Source organism: Dermacentor silvarum, chromosome 11, assembly GCF_013339745.2.
Source record: "Dermacentor silvarum isolate Dsil-2018 chromosome 11, BIME_Dsil_1.4, whole genome shotgun sequence".
Lineage (NCBI taxonomy): Eukaryota > Metazoa > Arthropoda > Arachnida > Ixodida > Ixodidae > Dermacentor > Dermacentor silvarum.
The window spans coordinates 39,285,065-39,310,795 of NC_051164.1; the positions used below are offsets into that span (position 1 = coordinate 39,285,065).

The 25,731-nt window shown below is 45.3% G+C and overlaps 2 protein-coding genes across 2 annotated transcripts; one reads left to right on the forward strand and one right to left on the reverse strand.

Moving 5' to 3' along the window:
• Positions 1 to 4,984: 4,984 nt before the first annotated feature.
• LOC119433389 (probable very-long-chain enoyl-CoA reductase art-1) lies at positions 4,985 to 20,893 on the reverse strand. Its single transcript, XM_037700567.2, has 12 exons — positions 20,735 to 20,893; positions 18,954 to 19,004; positions 18,769 to 18,820; positions 17,772 to 17,816; positions 17,102 to 17,205; positions 16,003 to 16,115; positions 13,476 to 13,581; positions 12,173 to 12,245; positions 10,127 to 10,170; positions 8,364 to 8,421; positions 7,247 to 7,381; positions 4,985 to 5,700 (listed from the first exon to the last, which is right to left on the reverse strand). The coding sequence occupies exons 1-12, from the start codon at positions 20,738 to 20,740 to the stop codon at positions 5,573 to 5,575; spliced, it is 915 nt and encodes a 304-aa protein (XP_037556495.1). The 5' UTR covers positions 20,741 to 20,893; the 3' UTR covers positions 4,985 to 5,572.
• A 512-nt stretch (positions 20,894 to 21,405) lies between these two features.
• Positions 21,406 to 25,442, forward strand: LOC119433388 (dnaJ protein homolog 1). Its single transcript, XM_037700566.2, has 3 exons — positions 21,406 to 21,782; positions 23,235 to 24,113; positions 24,585 to 25,442. Exons 2-3 carry the CDS (start codon positions 23,241 to 23,243, stop codon positions 24,819 to 24,821), a joined length of 1,110 nt encoding a protein of 369 aa, XP_037556494.1. The 5' UTR covers positions 21,406 to 21,782; positions 23,235 to 23,240; the 3' UTR covers positions 24,822 to 25,442.
• Positions 25,443 to 25,731: the final 289 nt, after the last annotated feature.

Here is a 25,731-nt window from a genome sequence, read left to right on the forward strand (position 1 = left end):
GTCGAGGACGGCAGAAAACTAGGCGAGGTGATGAAGTTAGGAAACTTGCAGGTGCAAGTTGGAATCGGCTAGCACAAGACAGGGGTTTTGGAGATTACAGGGAGAGGCCTTCGTCTTGCAGTGGACATAAATATAGGCTGATGACGATGCTGTAGGTGCAAAAAATGTTGCGCAGACATGTGCCACCGTTTTTTAGACTTGTATTGACTGCAAACCAAGCACTTTCTGAAACCTTATTTTAGGTTTGAATACTCTTCGGTAGATCCACGCCATGAAGGTCATTGAGGGATTTTTGAGAGACACCGAGCTGGATATATAATTTTAATGCTGTAATAAGTCTTTCCGGTTACTTTTCTTTTTCTATTTTATGCATGCCTTTTCTCTTCATCAGCTTCACTTTCTCGCTCTCTTTTTTTTTTTCTCTTCCCCCTGCCCCAATGCTGAGTAGCAGATAAGAACACACAGTTCAGGCCGACCTTTCAGCATTTCTCTTTAACAAAAATTTCTCTCTCTCTTAATTTGCTGTCACCTGGACTGTGAACGAGGCTCCCACATTGCAACCAAATGCCGACCATTTATTCTTTTAAACTTTAAACTAGTTTTTAAATGGTCAGTGTCTTTCTTTTTACACAACTGTGCTCGTATGTCTCGGGTGCTCATGTAAACATTTATTTTAAGCATGGAGCAGGAACAGCAAGCTGGATTGCAAGTACTGTTCGATACTTTAGTGTGTCATTTGCAAGGTTCGTAGCAGCTTTTTGTAGTAAAAGTTCTAAGGGTTTTTGAAGACTTTCAAATCCTTAACAAATCATTTTCAAAAATTAATGCCTGACGATGCCCCACAGCTTGAGCACAGTACAGTGTTAAACATCCAGTAAATGCTTTTTTTTTTTTACTGCACCTATAATGAAAAAAAAATAATGCTCACTAAGCTTTTTTTTTGCAAGAACATCAACCATCACAAACAACACGGCTCCCTACCGCGAACAGATGCTAAACGTATTGGATTCTCTTGATCTTTGGCTTGCAAAAACCTTGTGGTCAGATACACAATTAATATCCACTAAACCTTAGCCAAAAGCGAAATTCAATTATTTTTAAGTGCTCCGTGATACTGCAGGGCTTTCACTGCCTTAAAATGACAGTTTCACATTCAAGGTTTTCAAAGACCACTACGAACCCAGGGGTGCAATCTTTATATAAAAGTTTGGAAAACGAACTGTTCGGTTGCCCTCGAGTGATTGCTCAAAATAACGCTTTCACTTACGAAAGCACGATTCAAACAAATCTTGCGAGTTCAAGCAAATGGTTAAGTTTCTGGACCATTACAAGATCGCACCCCTAGTTGTTTGTGTGAAGGTGGAAAGAGGCCAGTGTCACAGCCAGAACTTTATTTCTAGTGATGTTCTCAGCTTATCCCTCACCTCTTTCGAGTACTAAATGTTACAAACGTTTAACTCTTTCTGTATGGATGACGAGCTGAGCTCCTCTAGCACATACCTGCGATAAAGATGGGCGAGCCCAACTCTTCCAGCGCTGTTTTATTTTTCCTGCAGCCCTCAAGATGATTTGAGCTCGTCCGTTACTCTGTGGATGCTTTAAACACCAGGTGGCACAAGGAGCCTGTTGAAGAGCGTAGTTGTGAATAGACTTTTCTTGTTTAGTTGTATAGCTGACAGTCTATTTCAAAATGGCATCCCCCGTGGGACTAAAACCCCTCCATCCAGGCACCACGTATATGGAGGTGCTTCATTCACATGGGACGAGTGAATGCTTCGAGTCTTGTCAAAAAGAGAGCATGGTGATTTGAAGAGCTTACTCAGCAAGATCGCTTAGTGAGAGCGATCTTGCAAGATCGCTTAGTGAGAGCAATCTTGCGGTACAGTGCATTGTGTTGAAGCGTGTAAATAAAAAAAAAAAGCCTAACATTGCAGTGAAAACCACCTGTGTGCAATGAAGCCGACCTTCATTACAGTGCAAGTATATATTCTCATTTTCTAATAAAGTTTAGCTTTCTGACACAAACATTTAGGGTGGCATTGCTTTATGTAAAAAAATCTTTTCCTTTTCATCCTTAAATGGTCAAAGCGTTCATTGTGGCAAACCTGATATCCAAGACCAAGGAGGAAGGTTGCGAGCAGTACATCCCAAGTACTAAAGGTGTAATACTAGGGTCAGTGGTCTCCCAGTCGCAGCGGCCGCATTTCGACGGAGGTGAAATGCAAGAACACCCGCGTGCTTGTGTAGTAGTGCATGTTAAAGAACCCCAAGTGGTCAAAATTAATCCGGAGCCCTCCACTATGGCATGCCTCATAATCGGAACTGGTTTTGGCACGTAAAACCCCAGGAAGAAGGGTCAGTGTGGTCTACATACTACCATTGTAGATCAAGGAGTGCTGTTATTCGAGTCTCTGACTTCTGTTGTTGAAACTTGTGTGAGCAGTTGCCCAGAAATTCAGTATTAACCTTGAATGAAAGTCAAGGTTATTGTTAGCAGTGTGGACGAATTAGGGAGAACGCAAGATGAGTGCTGAGCCTATTGGCCACTAGATCAAGCAGAGTCGCCACCTGGCGGGCATTGGCTGAACCATGGATAGCGTGGATTGCACTACGCGTCTTCTGCTACACCCTACATGTTTACATGTGCGCATACAGCGTGTATATCTTTAAAGACCAGTTCTTCCACGGTTGTAGAATGACTGTAAAAGCTGGTCAGAATTTTTTGATGAAGTACAGCAACATTTAGCATTGTGCTGTTGTCCTTGCACTGTAGTAAGATTAGTGACTGCCCATGTCGAGTGCACAATCCTATCAATTTTATTGTCTCTGTGTTTCGAGTAAGCCACAGAAAGTGATACGTGGATGCAACGCTTTAGCAACTTGTCGCAATATGTTGATTGCTCCGCAATCTCTATGATACCACGCAACATGAATGAGATGGCTTGAATATCACTCAACAGTAAAAAAAAAAGGGGGGGGGATAGTTAACAAGCACTCACTACTGCATTACACACATTACATTACGATAACTGCATTGTGGTAATTGCACAACTCTGACAGTGGTTACGGGGCGGCCCAAGGTGTTCTTTTAATATGCGGTTCTGATGCCAGGAGGGCGTTTATTTTGTCTCGCAATTAAATGTGCTTTGACTCGCTGCTACAAAAGAAAACATAAAATAGGGTATTAGTGAGGATCATGTGTGACAGTAGTCTCCAGACACGGGACGCCGTAACACTGAGTTGAAAGGCTGTTACTATGGTTACCTTTTGCTCTTCAGTGCGAGTCGTTAGCTGGACGAAAAACAGCAGCCATTTTTAGCTGAAGCAAATCAACCTAATGATTCTAGCCCATCAAATAATTACAACTTTGCACAAAGCCATACAAGGGCAGCTTTACGTTTAAATTAAGCGTTTTTAGTGTTGCTGCGATATCGCCTACAGCAACCTGGCAATCCTGATAACGTGCAGTCACTCGCAGTGGCCTAACTTGTTTACTTGAACTTTTTACCTGTGGAAAAAAGGATGGAGATGTGTGGCTTTTAAAACTGGTGTTGTAAAGTGTGTATTACCTTGCTACATTTACTTTGTTGTACAGGGATGTTTACTTTTTTTAGAACCAGTGCAAGATTTGCAGAGAATGCAAGAACAATAAAGTTACACAACTTTAGTAGAGCAGGCAGAATGCCAGCGAAAAATCAAGCCAGTTCCACGCTTGTGAAATCTGATTTAACAGCAGAGTTCTGCACGTGTAGGTGTATAGCAAAGTGGGTATGACGCTCGCCTTTGTATTGCGAGTACCCAGGTTCCAATCCCGCCCCTATTTCTTTCTCTCTCACCCATAGCAAGCTGTGTTACAATCGTCGGTACAACGCAATCATATGGTTCCCATGTTCTGCAAGCGTGGGTGTATAGCCTAGTGGTTATGACTCTCGCCTTTGGACAATGGGTACCAGGGTTCGAATCCCGCCTTGCCAAGAACTTTTATTTATTTCTTAAATTCTCTCGCTTTCTGTCTGGCTTGCTTTCTCTCTCTGCACCTCCTCTCCTCATTTCACTCAAAACTGCGAATACCATTTCTCCGTAGGGATCAACCTGGACGTTAAACAGCTCTGCTGTAATTACACACAATGTGTTTCATTACCGTAAAATTGGGCCAAATCATTCACAGCAAAGCACTCCCATGCACAATTGAATGCATGCTACCGACAGCCTGTCCGCACTACATACGATATCATGTAATGCTGTGAATGCTAAGCAAGATGTCTGCTTGTCTTATGCATCATTCCACACATTCTGCATTTAAATTGAGTAGGCATCCAGCTCAGAATCAAAAGGCTGTGCGTTTGATGCCTAGCCATTTTTTTTTTTTTTTCCTGTGCTTGTGTCAATGCTTAAGAAAAGGACAATGTACATGGTCGCTCAAATGATGCGATGACTAGATGTTGATTATAAATCTTATTTTTCTTGTTCATTCATTTCGTATCTTATTCGCGTCATATTCCACGTGCAATTATGTCGACCTTGTCTCGTTTAGTATCGACACTTGATTGACCCTTTCTTTTCTCAACGTCCGACGCTGTTATGCGCCCCTCGCCTCGGTTTCCTTGTTGGTCTTTCACACTGCCGCAAGGCACAGGGCCTATTAGCCCCCAGCGTTTTCGGCTTCAGAACACACACCCAAGACTCGGGCAACGCACAGCTGGTGGTTCTCCCTTCTGCAGCCCAGCTCTCCTCGCTCCTGAACTCTGGCAGCTCGCACCATCAGTCAAGTCAAAAAGCATTTGGTGGCAGCATGGCAGGTGGCGACAGTGACACAGGCCACTCGCATCTCATCCCACTTACGACTAATTACACTCCTCGATTAAATGCTTAGTTGCTGCTGAATGTTCTCGACATGGAGAGGTATCACTTGGTACCATTCTTGGTACCAAGTGTACTTGGTTCATACATCTACAGGTCACCTAACAAACTTGCACCATTCAGCTTTATGGATGAAGAAAGACTTTTATTGACATTCCCACAGAAGTACTAGAACAGAAACTGTACGACTCAGGTCGACTATTCCTTGATCCTCAATACTTGGCCATTGGAATGTTCCTTGGAGTAGGAAAGTATGTTGTGTGGGACAAGACGGTGGGTACATTATATTAAACGAGATGAGTGTTCAAAATGGACAGACAAAGACAACCACAAAGGAGAAAGCTGGAAGAACAACAAAGAGCCCACAGAACAGGAGACACCCAAAATTAAGCTTGGAGTCGCCAGTACACAACATAGAGCTCTGTGGACGAAGAAAGACTTATTGACATTCCCACAGAAGTACTGGAACAAAAGCTGTACCACTTTAGGTGGAGTATTTCTTGGTCCTGAATACTTGGACAGTGGAATGTTGTCGGAGTAGAAAAGCGTACGCCAGGGAGACAAGACAGTGTGTACGGCACATTATATTAAACAAGATGGGTGCTCTAAACAGACATACAAAGACCACCAGGGAGAAAAATGGAAGAACACAAAGAACCCACGGAACAGAAGACACACAATGGACAAAGAAAAATGCATGATGCGAGTCCGCTCAGATTAGGAAAGGTACGATGGCCTTGCGCTGCCGCGGATAGTTGGGGAACTCTCCCTTGTACTGGCGGTGCTTGCCCAGAGCCCAGATTGTCATTTGGTAGAAGCCGGCCAGAGTGAACAGTCCAGCTGTGGAAAAGACAAGCAATGAATATTAGCGACACAAGTCTTGTGAAGAGTTTGTATACTCAGTTTCATACATAGCAGGCAAGGCTGTAGAAGCTAAAAGCAAGTAGTGCAGTCATCGTAGCCCCCGCTCCATGCATTTCACAATGCTTTTTTTAAACGCGAGAGCATTACTTTGGCTACACTGACCTACTATGGTTTGTCTACCTGGCCTCAATACGATGACTGCGATAAAAAAAAAAAAAAAGAATTGAAAAAAAATCTGACCCCCTACGAGAAATCGAACCCGCACCTGCAAGCGCGATAAGCAAGCACCCATCCTTGTCGAAATGCCAACAGCTGAGAAGGTGCACAGAATGCGTGAGGAAAGTAAAGTGCAAGAGACCTCCAACAGAAGGCTTCAATAGTACTAGTCATCGTCGCAATGCTTACAAGTGGCACCATTGACAGCGTTGACGCATGTATCGTAATTGAGCACGCATTGTCCCGTGATGGCTGTCTAGGGCGCAACTAATGAACTGAGCACCACTGCCACCGTGCTATCATGACATCGATCCACATGCACAACTCGCCCGTGAAGGGTTAGCTCTCCACGAACGCGCGGCGCGTTTGTGTACAAAAAACGAGAAACTGACACACCGACATGCTCCTCTCAAACAGCTGTAATGGAAGTTGAATAAAATGTGCTGTGCGAATGCTTGCGCACAACTTCAACAATCATCATAGATGGTTTCTGCAGTTTTTTTTTTTTTTTTTTAACTCTGCAATGCTTTTTACTGAATAGCTACTTTATATATTAGAACTACAATTTGAGGATGTAAAGTTATGTCTAATCACATATGGGTGCACTTTAGTGCTCCCTGAGTGCAATATGCTATGTTTTAGTTGCAAGCGGTGCACTGTGGTCACTGGTCACAGAAATGTATCGCTCCGCTTGTTTTGCAGTAAATAGATTGAGATGCTTGCTTGTAATAAATACATCATATTTCATGACATAAAAGTGCGAGACTTTACCCTTCGAGGGTCAATTTTTTTTCGCCAAGTGCGCATTAGATTCGAGTAAATACGGTATGTGTGGCTTGAGGGGAGCGTTTGCCGTCTAGGTTGACTGCCGAACTTCCAGGCAGCCGCACTGTAACCGGTATTTCGTGTCCCGCAACTGCACTATAAGCGATACGCGTATACATAGAGTGCTATGGGAAAATTAACGGGAGTCTGAAAAGACCGTATTATATCCGGTCCTGCACTATAAGCGGTTACGTTATAAGTGGTCTATACTGTAAATATGCCAGATGTAGTACTTTTTGCTTTTCCTACCCAAATGTTTGGTTGTGCGAGACTTCACATTTCAACTAGTTCAGATTTAATTACTTAACGCGTTTGTTCACTTGTTAACTTTTGATAGCACAATGTCAAACCAATTTCCCATGAATTGTTTCTACACTGCTTGTTGGGCTGCAGACACCCTCAAGCTACTACCATCCTGTAGTGTTCAAACTCCTAGCTCCACTCCCTGCCATTGACATGAATGAACAAAACTTGTTCTCACCTGGCAAGCACTGGGTCATGAATGTGAATGAAAGCCAGGCCATGACCTCGTATGTGTAGTTGGGACAGGAGACAAAGTCAAACAGCAGGGTAAACGGGTTACCCGTTGGTACTGGGATGCGGCGCTCCTTGGTGCCTGCAAACATAGCAGTCCCATCACAAGCTCGTAAGTGTTGATCCTGGAACAGCCAGGGGTGGCTAGTTTTGCGTTTGTTCATTTTGCTGACATCAAACTGCAAGGGAACTGCAGAACAGCTACTTGAATGGAGCACTAAAGGCACAGTTCCACAATTGTCTGCTATGTGCGCTATAGAGCAAGCAATCTCCAAGCTCCACTAGTCTCTAGGCTTTGATTCTGAGGTTCACAGAGGGAGATCACCAAAGGCTAACAAACAGCACCTATTGACAGTGCACTGTAGAGATTTAAGCGAGTTCTCTGAAGGACAATGACAAAAGTGGCCAAACTGCATGTTATTTTTATTGAGCTGAACTTGTTTCTATTATCAGTGGTTGACCACAATTTAGAAATTGTAAGCAAGAGTGACAACATGGCAGCTTGGCCGGGGTAATGTAACATTTCTATTCCAATTGCTTTCCTTTTCGCATGTCGTGATGGGTTGAGTGGTGCTTCTGCCATGTTACCAGCTGGATTGGCTAGTTAGTCGTAAACAGTAAGTGAAAAAAAAAAAAAGTAAGTAAAATTAATCATTACATTATAACGGCCCTGTTTATATAGAATGGCAACATCAATTCTGTCCTACATTTGCATTGTTTTCTATAGCAGCAGTAGTGGCAGGAAAATGTACGAATACAATGGAGCATTAAAGACTCCGCTCTCAATAAAGCTATAATTTGGAGACCACGGAGCATTAAGCCATCACAACCAGCTCAACTTCATACTTGTCCTTATTGTCACTAAAGGTATGTGGTGTTTGGTTCACGAAATGAACTGGCGACTAAGTTTATTGTGAGAAAACCCGCTTCACACAACCGGAAGAATTTCTCGAGAGAGAGGATGCTGGCCAAACAGCACCACCAAAACATGAACAAAGTGGACGGGCAATGTGCGCACCTAGAGCTACTTACTTGCGAACAAAACGAGAAGTGAGAACACTCACCAGGGGGCCTGAGGTTCCTCAGGGCAATGTGGATGCTCAAGTTGCCCAACTCGGCGAACTACAGAGCAAGGACAAAAAAAGCAAAAAAAAAAAAGCATGTTTTACTAAAGTAATTATACGACAAAATGAGTCTAGCAGTTTGCACATTTATAAAATGTGATTGAATTTCACACTATGACAAGATAAGGGGCCACGCGTTTTTGTCTAAATCAAAAATTTAGATTATGCATTGTTGAATGAACGATTAATGAAAAATCACCAGCCCTCCCTGTCGAGAAAATGGGGGTAAGCGAAGCTTGTGTGTATCTGACCTTCGTGGTAATTTTATTTCTCTCTTTCTGTTTCTCTTTATTTCTTTCTGTTCCTCTATTTCTCTCTCTTCCTTTCTTTCTTTCTTTTTTGTCCCTGGTATGTGCCATTGAGCTTGGACCTTTTCTGCACTATTGCCAGGATCGGCCCACTTTTCAGCGTGACACCGCTGCCGCCACCACCACCGCTGACACTTGTGAGCCTATAAAGCGTCGCTTAAAAATTTAATTCTGAGGTTTTAAGCGCCAAAACGACAATCTGATCATGAGGCACGTTGTAGTGGGGACTCCGGATTCATTATGACCACCTGAGATTCTTTAACACGCACCTAATAGACATAGCATGAGTGTTTTTGCATTCTGCCCCTATCGGAATGTGGCCGCCATGGCAGGGAGCAAACAGTGCAAAGTTTATTATTGTTCAACCAGGCAGGCAGATTGAAAAAGAAACAGTTCAAAACAAGTACACAAACAGGTCACACATACAACTTTGTCGCCTTTGGGCTGACTGGGCAAATGGAACCATCACATAGTTGCACTCTTAACCATATACGTCCGCCATTTTCAACTGAGCTTTCAACTTGGCAACCAAAATAGTTTGAATAACCAAAACTCATAGTTGAAGTTTTTTTGTAGTTATACAGCTTCAAAAGGCACAGAAGACACAGTGGGCAAATAAAAATTATCAGATTTTGTTTTAATTAACCAGAATATTGATTAATCCAGCACTGACCTTACGCAAGTTTACTGCGTCATTCAAATTAACCCCGCAATGGTTTGCAATGCCTCTACACCTCTCTCGCTGTAATTGCCCCCAGAGTGGTTTCTAAATAAAGTAGTGCAAATAAAATTCAAGCGAGCTTTGATTTATCACCGAAAGATGAAAAAGAAGTGGGCTGCAGAAAGAAGGATTCCAAAGGTGCAGTTTTGGAGTGGAACAACATGGCGGACAATCCCCTCTTCCCAAACGTGTTATCAGCAAAGGCTCTTTCCTGACATAAAGAACACCAGACAGTGCCAGAACTAACTTGATACCGACATTGAATAAAGAAAAAAAAATAGAGCAATGAAAGTTCTGTGCGCACACACGTGGGGCAGTAAACATAGAAACTAATACAAAGCACAACCAAGCGATGAAAGAAGGCATCTTCAGGCAATGATCCAACAGAAGCCATTTACTGTTTCATGTCTAAAAGCTTGGAATTCGCTGCTGCACATCAAATTAAATGGCACATTGGAACACACTGTGCTTTCTGTCATGACAAACGCTTCCATCCACTCACAGACGATAATGTCACAGCTTTTCTTAAGGATCTGCTAGAACGCAATCTTAATGTAATTAATTACCTTTTTCATAGCACAACTATAGTACCAAGTGGAAGCACCAGGCATATTGCTACTGTTAATACCTTTGTTGGTTTCTTTCAGATTCAAGAGCATTCACGGATGACTCACCATAAATGCAGCCAAACCACCGTAGACCTGCACAGGTCCGAGCGCTGCGCAAGAGAAAACTAAACGTGAAGGAAATCTGCAGACGTCTCAACTGCACGCATCATTCTGCATCATTGTGCACAACATCACTCGGCCTATTTAGCTAGTTCGTTCACAGGACTATGTAACAGATTAAACGCAACCGTGATGCTTACCAAATAACGTATTTGCTCTGTTCTAGAGCACACTTTCTTTTCGCAGGAAAATTCACGAACTTATGAAATTCACATTAAAAGTGAGTATGAAAACATAGGCCGTTTACAAATCCTAGCCACAAATCTCGAAACCAATGTTTTGCCGTACTGAGGGTGCCTGCAAGCGCCGGAAGTTAGTCATCATTGGTGTCCAAACCACACCTCCAGTGATAGCAGAGTTTTTAACATTTTCTTTTTATAGCAAGAAATTGCTATCTCTATCTCTAAGCATGAAAATTTGGTGAGGGAACAATTCAGGGTACTGCATTCTGAATGTAACAGGCAATCTATTTTTAATAGGAGCATTCTTGAAGATTGCTTGAAGAGGCAGACACTACTTTTAATACAAACTGCAAAGTGACATTAGCTAACTCTGCATTTAATCAATCTAGCACTCACATCCTCACTGCAGAATTGAAGGCAAGCAGTAATGAAGTATATGTACTAATACCCATCCAGCAGAAGTCTTGCGCTTAGCACCAATTTTGATAAACTTGTCCCGAAATTCTGTGGCCAAAATGCATTGATGTTCCAGTTATTTGTTATCAGCACACCCATTCCCACAGTGCTGACAAGCATTTAAAATAACCGTTAATTTCTATAATAACAAAGTTTATTAGTGAAGTTTTGTTTTTAACATCACTCTGCATTTTGTCCAGCAAGTTATTTAGCTGATGTGACAGAACTGCAGTAATAGAGATCTTTCACGGGTTTGTTTCCAATAAAACTGGTACCAATCCAGAGTAGGCAGTGCCCATCTAAATTGTGCACCAATAGCGACAGCTCTCTCGGGGTAATGGAAACCAGTGGCAGGTGGCATCAGCAAAGAGGGAACAATAAATGTAGGTACAGCTCTCCAATACACCGTGGTTTGCTCACGGCGAAGCTGTGCACATTGGAAAAGCTTTGCGTAACCCTCGGAGATCCTGGCATTCTACTACTGCTATATAATGCGACACGCCACATTATGAAAGGCCGTGGTTTTCACACAATGCAATGTTTTTTAAGAAAGTTTTTGCAGTCAAATCTTGTCATAATGAAGTTGCATCTGACACAAAACTACATTTGCTAAATTAAATATTCGTTACAGTCATATATTTGTCACACGCCAATATTAGCGAGAAAATTTTTTATCTACTTTGTTCGCACTGATAATTTATTATGCCGAGGTTCAACTGTACCACTACAGTACACTGATGCTGTATTTTCTGAAGGGCCTCTCCCAATGCTCCATCAGAAATTTCGGTTACAAGCTGGCAAGTTGCAAGGTGACTACAATCATTAGAGGAGACAGTAGAAATTGAAATATTGCAGTCCCATACTGCCAAGAGACGAGCTCCACTGCCAACGTAGACACTCTTCCTCTGCCTCATTTCTTCCCTACCTTCTCCCATACTGATGCCAAGGAACCATACCACGGTTACATTATGAGCCCTGCATCTTTTTTCCCCCCCTTCTTTCTTGCTGCGCGGCACACTCCCAATGGCACTTTCTGCATTTGACGTTTCCGGAGGTCATGTGCCGTAATTGCTGGCGTTGCAAGCAGCGTTTGTAACGTCGATGTGTTTATGCTTCTTACCCTGACCTTCCGGCAGGTGGCGGGGCTCCCTGCAGAAGAAGGGCGCACGGGCTGCCATTTGAAATTTTAGCTGTTCTCGCACCATGCACGATCGCGCATCGATCTGTTCTCGATGAGCGATCTAAGCACAGCGCTTGTCTGTTTGCAATGCCTGAACCTGGTGAGGGGCCCTTTAAGCGTTCCGACATTTTTCCGCTTAGCGCTGTTTCAACACGCAAATTACTAGCAACATACCTGGTGGGGTGTACAGGGGGTGGTTGACGTAGTAGCCAATGTACAGCCCAAAGAGCCAGTAGTAAGAGCAGTTCTGTGAATGAATGAATAAAGGCACTTCGATGAACAAAACATCACAAACTGTCTGCAGCAGCCAAAGATATAAAATATGCAATAGCAATAATTAAGAGGAGTTGTGTGGCCCAAGTACAAAGCATCGACAGCACCACGATGGAGACTATGGAGCACTTCATCTTAAGCACTGCAGTCTTGCTCTTCGCATTCCAAAAATAACCTTTCCACATGGCTCAATAAAGATACAATCACTAACTTACTTTTTCTTTGTAATAAGATGCTTTGATACATACCCTTGGCTATTTTAACCCTGAAAAACCCAACACCATTATTGCTATACTCAGTTTGATACCTCAAAATATTTGTGGGAACCTTATCGCATAGTCCATAGCAGCATTTTTTATACACTGGAGCAAGTTTTCAGTGTAGTGGATAGTTCAGCAAACCAATTGCTAATTAAGTAATTATTCTATTAATTATTTTTACTTAACACTTCATTGTTTTTTTTTATTAATGTACTCTCCCTGACCAGAAATGAAGGGGAACAAGTTCTAATTTGCCTTGATGCAGAACACGTGAATCTCAGTACACAAGCTCAATTGATTGATTGTTTTATTGAGCGATTCATTTATTCATTCACAAGGTTCAATGTCCCAAGGCAACACTGGTGCTATGAGAGACACTGTAGTGGGGGAGGACTGCAGATTAATTTCGACCACCTGGGGTTCTGTAACATCCACCTAAATGTAAGTACATGAACATTTCTTGCCTTTCCCCCTACAGAAATGTGGCCACTGCCGGCAGGGAATCGAACCCACGACCTTGTGCTAAACAGCAATATGCCCCATCCATTGAGGCAGGCTACAGAGCAATTTCACAAGTTTCGCCACACCACCACTGTCGCAAAGCATGCCGATAGTAGTAGTCCTCACCAGCCTGAATGGCAACTATAGCAAGAAACATGCAGCGTTTGTACAATGACAAATCCGCTTGGTCCACGAGATCAGAAGACAGGGAGGTGATAAAAGGTTTCTGCAATAGAAGTCGAGGATACTCCTGCCCTTAGGTTCCCCCCCAAAGTTCGCTGGAAAAATCGAAATGTCATTGTCCTCGGCATTCCCGTCAACCTTGCTTTAAAAACCAAACACGGAGGAAAAGCTGCATAGACTGCCGTCATCGTAGTGCTGGCAACGCTGGCGCACATGCACTCTGAAAGCGGTGAAATCGGCCTATTGAACAGACTGCATACCTTAAACAGGTTCATGATGGGCATGGTGCCGTGAGAGAAGCGATGCACAAAGAGAGTCTCCAGTAGCCGCTTGACATAGTGGATTGTCCAGCAGGCGGCTGCCACCCTGAAAGGCAAAATGTAACACATCAGCGTGAGAATGCTTTTACGCAGGCTGGCATTACCAGGCTAACACGAAACAGCATGCAAATGGGACAGCGAAACAAAAGGAAGCTTTCCAATTTGGCGACTCGTCGCCGACTGTATCGCCAAGTAGAAGCTGTCGCTACTCTAGCCACCATACTGTCGCTGTTGGGGATACAATCATTTCCACGAGGTTTCGCTCATGCGACTTGACAACGGACGCATTGGAGTATACAGCCGACAGCGTTTCTGGCACTGTGCCGAGCTTGCCATCTTCACACAGTGCCGGGAACACTCTCGAACGTCTCCTTCGACGCGTCCGGAGCAGAGTCATGTGAAAGCTTGTGAAAGCTGATAGTTTCACCAAAAGCGATTGCTTGAGGATATCGCCCCTGAATAAAGCCAACCATAGTGCTGCACGGTTCGCCCCCGCGAGAAATGGGGCGTGGTCATCAGAGCTTCACTCCCACCGATTCCTACAGTGCTCGAGATCTGCTTCATCTTCTTTGTATTTGGAGAAAAGGCACAAAACCTCCCCAGACCCAGAGAGCTCAGGAACATAATCACTTGTCTAGTCTGTTCTAATTATTGACTGGCACATTACAAAACTTGAAAAGGATTTTTTTTTTTTTTAAGGCAAACTGCACCAAAATTTCACATTGGCTAAACTGGCCATAAATGAGTAGTATGTGCCACTGAAACAATCTTGGCAAAGCCACAGAGCTGCTAATTGTATAAGTTATTAGCAGCCTTTAAACAGGACCTAACCAGACGACGCATACACCTGGTGGTTGTCGCTATGACGTTAAGTCCCAGCACGTCGCCTCCGAGCTGCGCATTCTAGGTCATGCGTCACTTCTGGCAAGCAGTAATGGCAGCGTTTCTTTTTCAGTATCAAAAGTTACTACTCTTGCAATATTTTTTTTTTTATGCTTCTACTCGTATTTTAAATTAGGTTTTTTTATGCGCTCCAAAATTCCATTGCAGTTGGCCTTTATGTACCATGGTGTTAGCTGCAGAAGGCAAAGTCTCCACGTACGTGTAGAAAGTAACAGTCTCCTTGTGTTTCTCGTCATAAGAACAGATTTTCTTTGCCTAAACACAGACAAAGGAGCAACGTCGTATGGTAGGGTTCGCACACAGATGCTACATCCCGAATTCTCATGTTAGCTCGCGGTATTCGAAACACACTTCACGGGCGCTTTTCACTGTGACAACACAACAGTATGGTCAAATTAGGGGTCAATTCTCACGAAACATGATGGCAAGAATATGTTAAAACCACTTACATTCAGTTTCGCATGCCTACAACTTTAAATTTAGAATGAATGATTTACGTACTCTCTTCTGGCTTGATTTTGACGATTGCAGGCAATGCGCATTATACAATGTACTATTCTCACAGAACGAAATTCACCAATTTAGGCCTAAGTAATATGCATACTTTGGTTTCCGCTGTCTACAATTAATATTACATCTGCACAGTTTTGGCTCTTAGGCTTAGATCGGAGTTCATGCCACCTTGAGCGACCAGATGTGTAACGGCGTGACATCATACTCTCGAGTAATTGCACTTACTGGGTGTTCTACATTATAATTTCCCCTGTCACGCTTCATTCCGTGAGCATAGTACAAGGGGTCATAGCAGGATAAAACAAGGTAAAGATTTCGGTCGCCGCTGTACACTGGTTGAATAGAAAAGTTGGCACTGCTACAGATTCTTACAGTCAAACATGGATATCACCAACACAAATATAATGAATGATTGGATACAACGAAGTAAATATAGAATTTTCTCGTTGATATAAACATGTAGCCAATAATATATGCTTATCATGAAGGCATTTTTGTGTCATGCAAATCCTTTTGATGGAATTATCTGTTGCATAATCTCTGCACAGCAACAATTGAGTTTGGCCTGTATTTTTGTTATGTTATTTGCACATTACAAATGACAATATTTGTTTCAAATATAAACAAAAATTGCAAATAGGAGGTGTTGCTTGACCATCATCTAGATTAATGGCACCTAGTTCGGTGCAATTTGTGCACAAAAATTTATGCAACGAAATGAACAGCGACTGCAAAACATGCAACTCTGCTAAATAGACGCTCCGAGACAAGCGTGCTACACATTTTACCACAAATAATCACTAAGAGAAGCCTTGCCAACAAATCCATGCCAGATCTTAGAAAAATACATGTACTCCCCATGACGCCCATGCTATTTTAGCTATCGTGGTACCCATTTGCTTAGTACTGTAGCAAAGAATGAAGCTCTATGTCTCAATGTATCCAGTGAACAAAAGGCGTTGCAAGGTTCTTTCAATGCACTAACTAGCGTGCCAGGCTGCACAGGAATGACCCTGCTACACTTTTTAGAAAAAAAAAAAAGAATACGAACTTGACTGCAACGTCCACTTGGTGGCGTGATGCGTACTGCCCATATAACCACGCTGGCCTGGAGACAGTGATGAGGTACAGGGCCAAGGGTCCAAAGTACTCCACCATGAATACCTGCCGGGCATGGCACATGCGAGAGGGACCCTTACAACAGCTTTTCAAATCAGCATTTATTGAGTTTACCATTTAGGTTGTAGAAATGGGAGCAAGTACAAAAAACTACGAAGAGCATGACAAGAGCTCTGACATCAGTCTTTTTTTTTGCAACCATTATCATCCTTACCACCAGTCTTATTTAAAATTCTACCATCTTGCACGTCAAAACCTTGATCTGATTACGAGGCACACCATAGCAGGGGGCTCAGCATTCATTTTGACCACCTGGGATTCTTCAGCGACAGGAATTATGGCACTGCAGCCCACATGTTGACACCTCAATTACAGTTCCAGCCCGAGATTCGTCACCTTGGTCAGGTCAAACAAGGCGAGTGGAGAAGCAGTCTCGCATCAGCTGACACCACCCTGTGCCTGTACATGTCCTAGTTTCGTCACACCACCTAATTCTGTGCCTTGTTCGAAAATGTTCGCACGCCTACCAACTCACCTGAACTTCCCATTACCTTAAATTTATTATCATTCCAAGATTTTATGAATCTTGCGCAAATTCTGCTCAGTAAAAAAAAAAAAAAAAAAGTGTAAGGGTGTTGGAAAGATGGGGCGACACAAGATTGCAAAAAGAAAGAAACAGTACACAAACATGAAATTGTGGCGGTAGCTACACTGCCTTCTTGTGGCAGCACAAAAAGCCTTACAACACAGGCACAACCTCCTATATGCTCTTCTATGGCTGTGCAATCGCACCCATAACACTCGTTTAGCTAACTTCCTTCTCTCCCACTGGCCCAACACTTCATATAGGGCGCTATAAGCTAATCACTGTTAGTACAGTTCTTATGTATCTTGTAAAAGGCATGCGCTCACAGGGCAAACGTGAAAAACAAAATTGTGCTAGCGCCCCCTCCATTGCACCACTGAATTCTAAAGTTTACGAATTCTTAAGTTCACAAGTTGGCAGGTACGCTTTTGAAAGCCTCACTTACCGTCTTCCAACCAATCTGTGGCCCCAGGTCCTTGAGGTACAGCCGGTCGCCAGACTGAAGCCTGAGGTCTCCAAGAGTGCTCTCATCTTTCAGTGCTTTCGACTCTGCACACACCCCACCAGTACATTCTATAAAAATGAAAGCAGTCTGCACCGCACGTCTGCCAGTGCGACCAGAATAAGAACGGGCCACACAGGTGCACACCATGGTACGAACCACGGTTCTAACCCTCCGAAACCTAGGCCCAAGCTGTATCCATCCTGCAGTTTGTTTGGATAATGCTGTTGATAATGACAAGCAGAGCAAGAAGCAAGTGAAGTCTGCAACGTTCCTGTTTCGTTGCACACCGAGAACAAGAATGGTCTACTTTTCTTTCACGACTGTCTCTACTCGAGGTACACATACAACTCTGCTATGAACATATATCCTTCGCAATTTCCGACAGCCACATGGCACACCAAGATGTGATAAAAGTTACTTCTCTAGGAAAAATGTGCCTTTTAACTTGACACCACTATCTCAAACAAACTAGGAGGAGGAAAGTGGCACTTTTGTGCTCGGAGAAATCCACCATTCCCTCCGTCGAGGATTCCCAAGGGGCATTGACACACAATGACAAGGTCTTCGAAATCGCTAATGCATAAACGGAAAAGTTGAAGGAATGACTTACTTTGGTCAGTCTTGATTGACTGCCTCTCAGGGTAAAGCTTTGGCTCTGCAACGAAAGAAGAAATAAATTGAGCGTCGATACATGCAACTACTGGCAGGAAACAACTATTTGTTTAGCACAGGCCTTTGTACCATGCATTAAATGTATTGGGGGCCTCTGGATTAATTTTGACCACCTTGGGTTTCTTTAATGTGTACACCCATTGCACGGTGCACGGGTGTTTTCGCATTACACCGCCGCGATCGGGATTTGATCCCACGCCCTCGGGCTTAGCAGCACAACAGCAGTTTTAATTTGAAATTAAATTATGCAATTTTACGTACTAAATCCACGAACCGACTGTGAGGCACGCCGTAGTGGGGGACTCCGGGAATTTGGACCACCTGGGGTTCTTTAACATGCACCTAAATCTAAGTACACGGGTGTTTTCGCATTTCGCTCCCATCGAAAAGCAGCCGCCGTGGCCGGGATTCAATCCTGCGACCTCGTGCTCAGCAGCCCAACACCATAGCGACTGAGCAACCACGGCAGGTCAACACCAAAGTCACTACACCACCACGGCGGGTATCAAACGTGCACTGTGTCGCTCGGGTGCTAAGTGCCATGCCGTCTCGTCTCCGCTCATGGCGATTGGCCAGGTCAATGTTATTTTGCAAATGTTGACAAAATGAACAAATATACAATGTGCAGGCTGACTTGATGATCAACACTGTCATCAATTCCGAATGACACTTTCCTTTCCTGTCTAGCAGCACACCATCAAAGTGACACTCACTCCGGCAAAGTGTGCCACTATGTTTGCCAGCCTGACTGGGGTATTAATCATTTTCTTGTTTTGTGTCCTTGATAGATTGCCAACCATCCACGTCCAGAAAGATTTACCCGTAGTATTTGAGATGTCTAATATGCTAATCTACCTGAACTGGACATTCATCTTCGGTGTCCCTCTGAAAGAAAGCATGGCATCGGCTTGTGCACATTCGATAGGCGTACTTACTCAGACGGTGCACCTGTTTTTTGACATCCAAGATTGTTGTGCTTTGATTGAGCTGAAAAAAATAACAACGAAGGAATCGTAAGCCATTGCAGCAGATGACACCACAAAGGAATCAAAGCACAGAATCAAGTGCTTGTTAAGAAAATGGCAAGACGAGAGGCAAGATCACAAGCGTTCTCACTCACCCCATGAAGCTTGGCGACTTGTTTGTTCGAGCTGGCTGCAACAACCTCAATCTGCAAGTGTGGATAGCACAGGCAGATAAGATTATAAGATATCACGAAAATGCTCAGATGCAGTCATCAAGCTGATAATAAAAGATAAATCACAGCGCATTAGACACACCGCAGAACCAAGACACACTGAGTGCTTATGTGTGTCTTGTTTAAATGGTCCCCCCTTGTCTAGTGCACCGTAATTTACACATTATGCAAGCAAAACAGCCCAAATTTCTGTTTTAGTGAGGTATAGTGCGTAATAATGTGTCTCAAATATTTCCTATCCCAGCGACGCCCCTCATGTGCTTAGGGCATTGTAGGCAATTCAATAACTAAATAAATATGAAGCTGACAGCAAGGCGCACCAACACAATGGGTCTTCTTGAGTAACACTTTACAAAGAAAAAAATTTGTTCAGAACAAGTCATGCAAATCGATATTGCAGCTGATGAGCTGAAAGTGCAGCTGATGAGCTGCATTTTCACAAGCCAAGTTCCAAGTGTAAACGGCTCCAATCTGCAAGCGCGCCAGCTTTTCCTGACAGGCGTGCGAAAATTAAGAGTAAGGACGTCGTGGCGGAAGTAGGAAACATGAAAAGGAGTGTCCTTTTTTTGTCTCAATTACCGCCGGCCTCGAAAACGCGCCCGGCGCTGCTGCACAAAGTTTGTCCAAGAACTCCGTACGTGATAAGCGTTACATTAATTTTTTTTTTTTTTTCTCGTGAACCTTTCTCGCGGCTCTCAAACTCGCGCCCGAGCTCTCGGCTAGCAACGACGCGAGGCGCGAGACTTTCAACCCGAGAACCGTTTTCCGGCCCCGCTAGGTAATGGGGCTCACGGTTTCATCGGATCGGCATTACGTGCGTCAGGTTTGTGTTCTCGCGTCTCCTTTTCCTGCGGCTACGGGCGAACGAGGAAATCAGGAGCGCTAGAGGAAAGAATACACGAGGCAAATAAAAAAAAAAAATGTATGAGAGGGAGTAAACGCGTCGAGTGGTTCGTCGGCTTCTTGACCACCCCCATCCTCCCCCTCCCTCTCTCACGAAGCCGACTCGCGTGGGAAAGGATCGCTAAGAAAAAAAAAATATATACACGTGCGTCACAAAGTAAAGGAAAGTAATTGTGTTCGGCGCTTTCGGCGTAAAAACCCTCCTGGCTATACGCTTCCCTGCTTGGCGCGTTAATTCGTACTTCAGACAAACACCGAGAGCATTGACGCGATATTGGCACACGACACTGAAAAAATCCAAGAAATGTCGAATTGACAAACACCAAGCGAACAGCGGGGTTTTTTTTTTTCCCCCGCTGCAAGTTATGGGCTGCGTCTTCGCGCCGGTATCAGTGCCGACATCAGTATTTGGAGTCGGGCATGTAGACGGTGCGATAGTGGTGCCCTTGATTGGTGGCACGATACTGCCGGCTTTCGAAATGAGATGCTGTCAAAGCAACTGTCGCCGGCGTCGAGGTCAAATGATGCCGGGTTTAGATCGCCGGAAAACACTAGGCATTGGAGCGCCGCGTTTCGAACACGGTTTGTCTGCAACTGTCGGAAAAGCTGTTCGCAAAAGCGTCGATTCGAATTTCAAAAGCCCATCTGAGCTCGAACAATGAATCCTCTCTGCAGTCCTCGGAGGGCGCTTAGAAGCGCTGCGTCATGAACTCACGAAGATAATCAAAATATGCACTAAAGACTTCCCGACTTGTCCGCGTTAGTTGTGTTCTCAAAACTAAGAAAATTCACTCGCTTACCTCCATGATGATTGTCCCTTTGACGACGATGACTGTTTCTTCAGTAACGCGAAGACGAGGGTGAAGTAAGTAACGAAGGATGCTCTTGGGGGAAACTGGCCGCCGCGTCAAGTCGGGCTTGGGTGCCCGACCGTCGAAGGAGTGGAAGAGGGCGGCGAATCAGCCGTCGAGACGATGGAGAGATGGAAAGTGATGTGCGAGAAGTCGGCGACGAGCTCGTACTTTGTGCGAAAATTTTGTAGGTGTCGCTACCGTCGCAACAGCTATCATCATCACTAGTTAATTAGGGTTGCCTGTTTTATTTGCTTTTCTACCAAGTTGTCGGTAAGAATGGAAACTTCGATAACGGAGTGGGTAGGAGAGCTTATAGAAAAGGTTTGTTGGTTTTAGATTGCTCCTGTTCGCCAATATATTGTCCTAAAGCGTTGCTTTTATCATCAAGTGGATAGTTTTGCGTGCTCTGTAGGTTCTAGAAAGTTCTGGAATGTTCGGGGTTCTTCGAAGAAGCATTGTTCACAGCGCCACCCCTAGCGGCAGTGGGTCGTCTGTAAACCGCCGCAGCTGCGCCCGGCTGAGCGACCGAGTCGAGCCTGTGATCACGAAGTGGGGCGGCCGTTCGGCAGCTCTGCCAGCTCCTCTGAGGCGTCACAGCATCGCGATATGTGCGTGTTACCATGCACCGGCGTTCACTGACTCACTTACGCAGTGTGTGCTAAATGTTCGAGTCTCATGTCGCGCTGTGCAGGTGTGCCTGCAGCACAGCAACAGTGCAGTCAGCTGATTGCTTCACAGTAGTTGCAGTGCCGGCCACTTGATAGCGCCACTTGCTTGTGTGACGTCACTTGTCGGACACAACGTCACGGATAGAGTTTTCGAGACGTTTCTGGAAGCCCGTTTCCAACGTATATACGCGTTGGCCGTGCCGTTGCCGTGGCATAGAAGAAAGATTCTTCGTTTGTGTGCATCCACATCGATACGCTTTTTGGATTACCTGACTCGCAAGAGTACCGACCTTCATTGACCTACAAGTCTACCTACAACACCAAAGGTAAGCTTATGTTGTTATTGAATTTTCTGCCTTGCTGGCGGTGGCTCTTCGCCCGATACTGTACTCAGGCTTGTTCACGCTGTTGGCGTTCCTTCGCCTGATTCAGTGGAATGGTAATGTTATGATCAGCTGTCTGACTCGCAATTAGCGGAACGTTCTACCACAATTACGTACGTAGTAGTGCAGCCTGCTTTACATTGTCGCAGGTTTGCGACGCCACTTCTCCCGCCATTTGCCTAGGCGTTAGTTCGATCCTCTGATAGTTCAAACATTCTCGCGTTATTATTCGTAGAATCGCATTCATGTAACCGCACTATCATGGTTTTGGGTATTATGATTGTGGCGTTTAATAATGGTTTTTACCAAAACAATAATTTTTGATAGCGCGAGCAGCAGTCCAAGCGTTTCGCATGGTCTCGTTCGCAATCGGGAGTGTTCTCACTGCTCGTAAAGTGATTGCCCATGCAATGAGCTCTATTTGCTCGTGACATAATACCGCTGACGTTAACCGCCTAATGATTGTTTGACGGGCTGTGTAAGTCAATTGCGCGAGTGCGTCTGGTTACCAGCTGCTACCTAGCGCGTCGTCAACTTTCAGCGGTTCGTGCCGTATGCCCTCCGTGACATTGGACAAGTCGCCGTCGTCCACGAACCTTCGGCTAGTGCGATTGTCAGTTTTCCCGTCCGGCGATGCTTGCAACAGCCTCGTATATTTCGAGAGTGCAGCTTCGTGTGTACGTGGCGTCTTGGGTCGGGCTTATCGCGTGCCACCAAGCGAGCTTTCGAGAAACTCGATGTCAGAATAAAGCAACGCCTGTCTTTATAGGAGGCGCTGGAATAAAGTTACGCTGAGGGCTGCAGCGAGTCTATCATTGGAGGTCGCGGTTCTTTGTTTTTTATCCGAAGGGAACGTTCTGGGGTTTTGCGCAACGCCGACACCATTCGGCTCTGGTATGCGTACGTTGCGGCAAGACCGGGCTGCTTGCCCGGTCAGCGCGTTCGGTCGGGACTCGGCTCTCGTAGAACATTCTGGGCGCGGCCTGGCTCCTTCGCCAGGGTTTTTTCCTGCGCAGGAATACAATAAAGATGAACTCATGGATGTCATAGGTTCGCGATATTTTCGTAGTTCATCCTTGCCTTTTCAATTGCAGCATTGTTTCTGTGTGGTATAAGTACGACCGAAATAAGAAACACTTCGGTAAACGTATAACCCCAGCTGCAGATCGGCTTAGCCATACCACCGTAATTTTATTTGGCGCACCGCTTTTGACACGAAAGTACACTGACACTTGCATAGTTCCAGAAAGCACGTTAATTTAGCTGTGGGGTTAGCATTGTTCAACTCTGGCCTAAGGAGCACGTCCGATTTCTTCTTTTTTTTTTTTTTTTCTCTTTTTCTCATTCTGAAACCACTTGTGTATGTTAACCTTGTTCTTGTCATCTTTTTTGCAGGAGACGATGGGTAAAGACTACTATAAGATCCTCGGCATCAGCAAGGGTGCCAGTGATGACGACATCAAGAAGGCCTACCGGAAGCTCGCCCTCAAGTACCATCCAGACAAGAACAAGTCTCCGGAGGCCGAGGAGAAGTTCAAGGAGGTTGCCGAGGCGTACGAGGTGCTGAGCGACAAGAAGAAGCGGGACGTCTACGACCGCTTCGGCGAGGAAGGCCTCAAGGGCAGCGCCGGCGGAGGCGGCGGCGGAGGAACCAACATGCCTGGAGGCCAGTCGTTCACCTACACCTTCCACGGCGACCCGCGGGCCACGTTCGCCCAGTTCTTCGGCACTGACAACCCGTTCGAGAACTTCTTCAGCTTCGGCGGCGGACCTGGCGGGCCCGGCGGCATGAACATGTTCTTCAGCGGACCCGGTGGGGGTGCCGACGACGACATGGACCTGGACGGCGACCCCTTCGGCGTGCCCATGGGAGGCGGGAGACCCGGCGCTAACCCGTTCCGGTCCCAGAGCTTCACGGCGGGCGCCCGGCCTGGCAGTGGCGGAAAGGCTCAGGGCAGGCAGGACCCTGCCATCGAGCACGATCTGCACGTGACACTCGAGGAGGTTCTCCGCGGCTGCACCAAGAAGATGAAGATCAGCCGGAAAGTCATGGGACCGGACGGGCGCACGCCCAAGCGCGAGGAGAAGGTGCTCACCATCAACGTCAAGCCAGGCTGGAAGGCTGGCACGAAGATCACCTTCCAGCGCGAAGGCGACCAGCTTCCCGGTACCATCCCGGCGGACATCGTGTTCATCATCCGCGACAAGCCCCACCCGCAGTTCAAGAGGGAAGGCGCCGACATCCGCTACACTGCCAGGCTCACGCTCAAGCAGGTAGGTTCCCGTGCTCCGTTCTTTGTGTCGGGCTCTTCAATTACACTTGTCCCCCTGCTGGAGTTCAGTTAAATGCTGAGGTGGCAACAGCAAGATATTTTCAGATTGATCTAGTACTTTTCATGTTGTAGAGGTTTGGTTAAGGTTAGAGTTTGGAGCGGTCTTTTTTTTTTTTTTTTTTTTTTTTAATGAATGAATGAACAACTTTATTTGTCAGGATTAAAACCCTGCAGGATCTGCGGGGGTGGGCGAAGCTTATCTAGTGAGCTTACTTGCTATACTGTTAAGTCTTAGCTGAGCTCCTATTTCTCTAAGTGCAGTTTATCAGTGCTCGTTTACTGGAACACACAAAGACTATGAAGTGTAGTTCACTTCACAATACACAGTTCACCAGACTGTGCTAATTTCTCTATATGCATATCGCTTGCCAGTGACCGCAATACTGAACATCTGTGTTCCTGTTCGTTTCAGGCTCTGTGTGGAGTGACGATAGAGGTGCCAACATTGACCAAGGGCAAGATATCACTGCCACTGAAGGACATCGTCAAGCCCACAACAGTCAAGCGGATCCAGGGCCAAGGCCTGCCGTACCCCAAAGACCCAACAAAGCGTGGTGACCTGCTTGTCAGCTTCGACATCCAGTTCCCCGAGCACTTGTCGGAAAGTGCACGGCAAATACTCTACGACACATTGCCTCCCCATGTCTGAGCAAAGCAGCATAGACATTTGTGAAGAGGACATACGAGACTTTTTTAAAGCTCATCTTGAGGTCGACAGCTGGGGACGAACGTCGCATGTATTTCTGTGCAACGATAGGACTGGAACAAATTTTTTCTCGGAAGTTTTTATACTTCGACAGAGCCCCCACAAGGACACACCAGTCTGCAGGAATGATGGACGTGACAGGTCGACGCCGGCCACAGAGTGCAACTCTCGTAGTGACATCCGCAGGATGCCTACACTAGTTGGCCGTGTCACCGCTGGCCGTGTCAAAGATGGGAAGACTGCAGTCGGAACCTAGTGTGACTGCACAACACCCATGCCTTGTGGGTGCCACTGCATCGTCGCATTGTAGGATCTCTCGTCTTCACATGTTTTTATAAGGTCGGCAGACGTTGCGGCTCTGCATTTCACGGTGCATCAAGCCGCTTGCCCACTGAAGTTCCCATGGGCTGCAGTCGTCTGCCCTTGTACATAATGTAAATAATAGCTTGCATTTTTCTTTTGAGCACAGGTGTGGGCGCCCAAAGTATACCTGTGCCGCGCTAGTGATGCTTTGTACAGAGAGTACTCCTTGTCGCTGTAAATAAACACTTTGCTACGTTGCGATTTGCTTTCTGTTCTTTCAACTTCGCGCAATGGCCTTGGCGCTGTTGACGCCGGTGATTGCCGACTCGATAACGCATATTGGTGGGAACTGCTGTGGGAGCTTGGTGGGAGCTGCTGTGAAAAGAATGTCAAAGAAATTAACTCTCCGGATTTTCAACCTCGCTTCAAACGGTTAAAAGGGGCGACCGTGTTCGCTACATTAGCACTCAATCGCACTCTGGTAGAGGCACGAGAACCAAAGTTAGTGTCGCAACATCAGCAGGTGCCCTTAGAAGTACTGCCATGTTTA

What these genes read in the sequence shown, in the direction of transcription:
- LOC119433388 (XM_037700566.2), top strand. Translation starts at nt 23,241, where the DNA reads ATGGGTAAAGACTACTATAAGATCCTCGGCATCAGCAAGGGTGCCAGT. An exon ending in CCAGGCTCACGCTCAAGCAG is followed by an intron (nt 24,114 to 24,584) that starts GTAGGTTCCCGT and finishes TGTTCGTTTCAG; the next exon opens with GCTCTGTGTGGAGTGACGAT.
- LOC119433389 (XM_037700567.2), bottom strand. An exon ending in CACAGATTGGTTGGAAGACG is followed by an intron (nt 16,116 to 17,101) that starts GTAAGTGAGGCT and finishes CATGCCCGGCAG; the next exon opens with GTATTCATGGTGGAGTACTT. An exon ending in GTGGTTTGGCTGCATTTATG is followed by an intron (nt 8,422 to 10,126) that starts GTGAGTCATCCG and finishes CTTGCTCTGTAG; the next exon opens with TTCGCCGAGTTGGGCAACTT.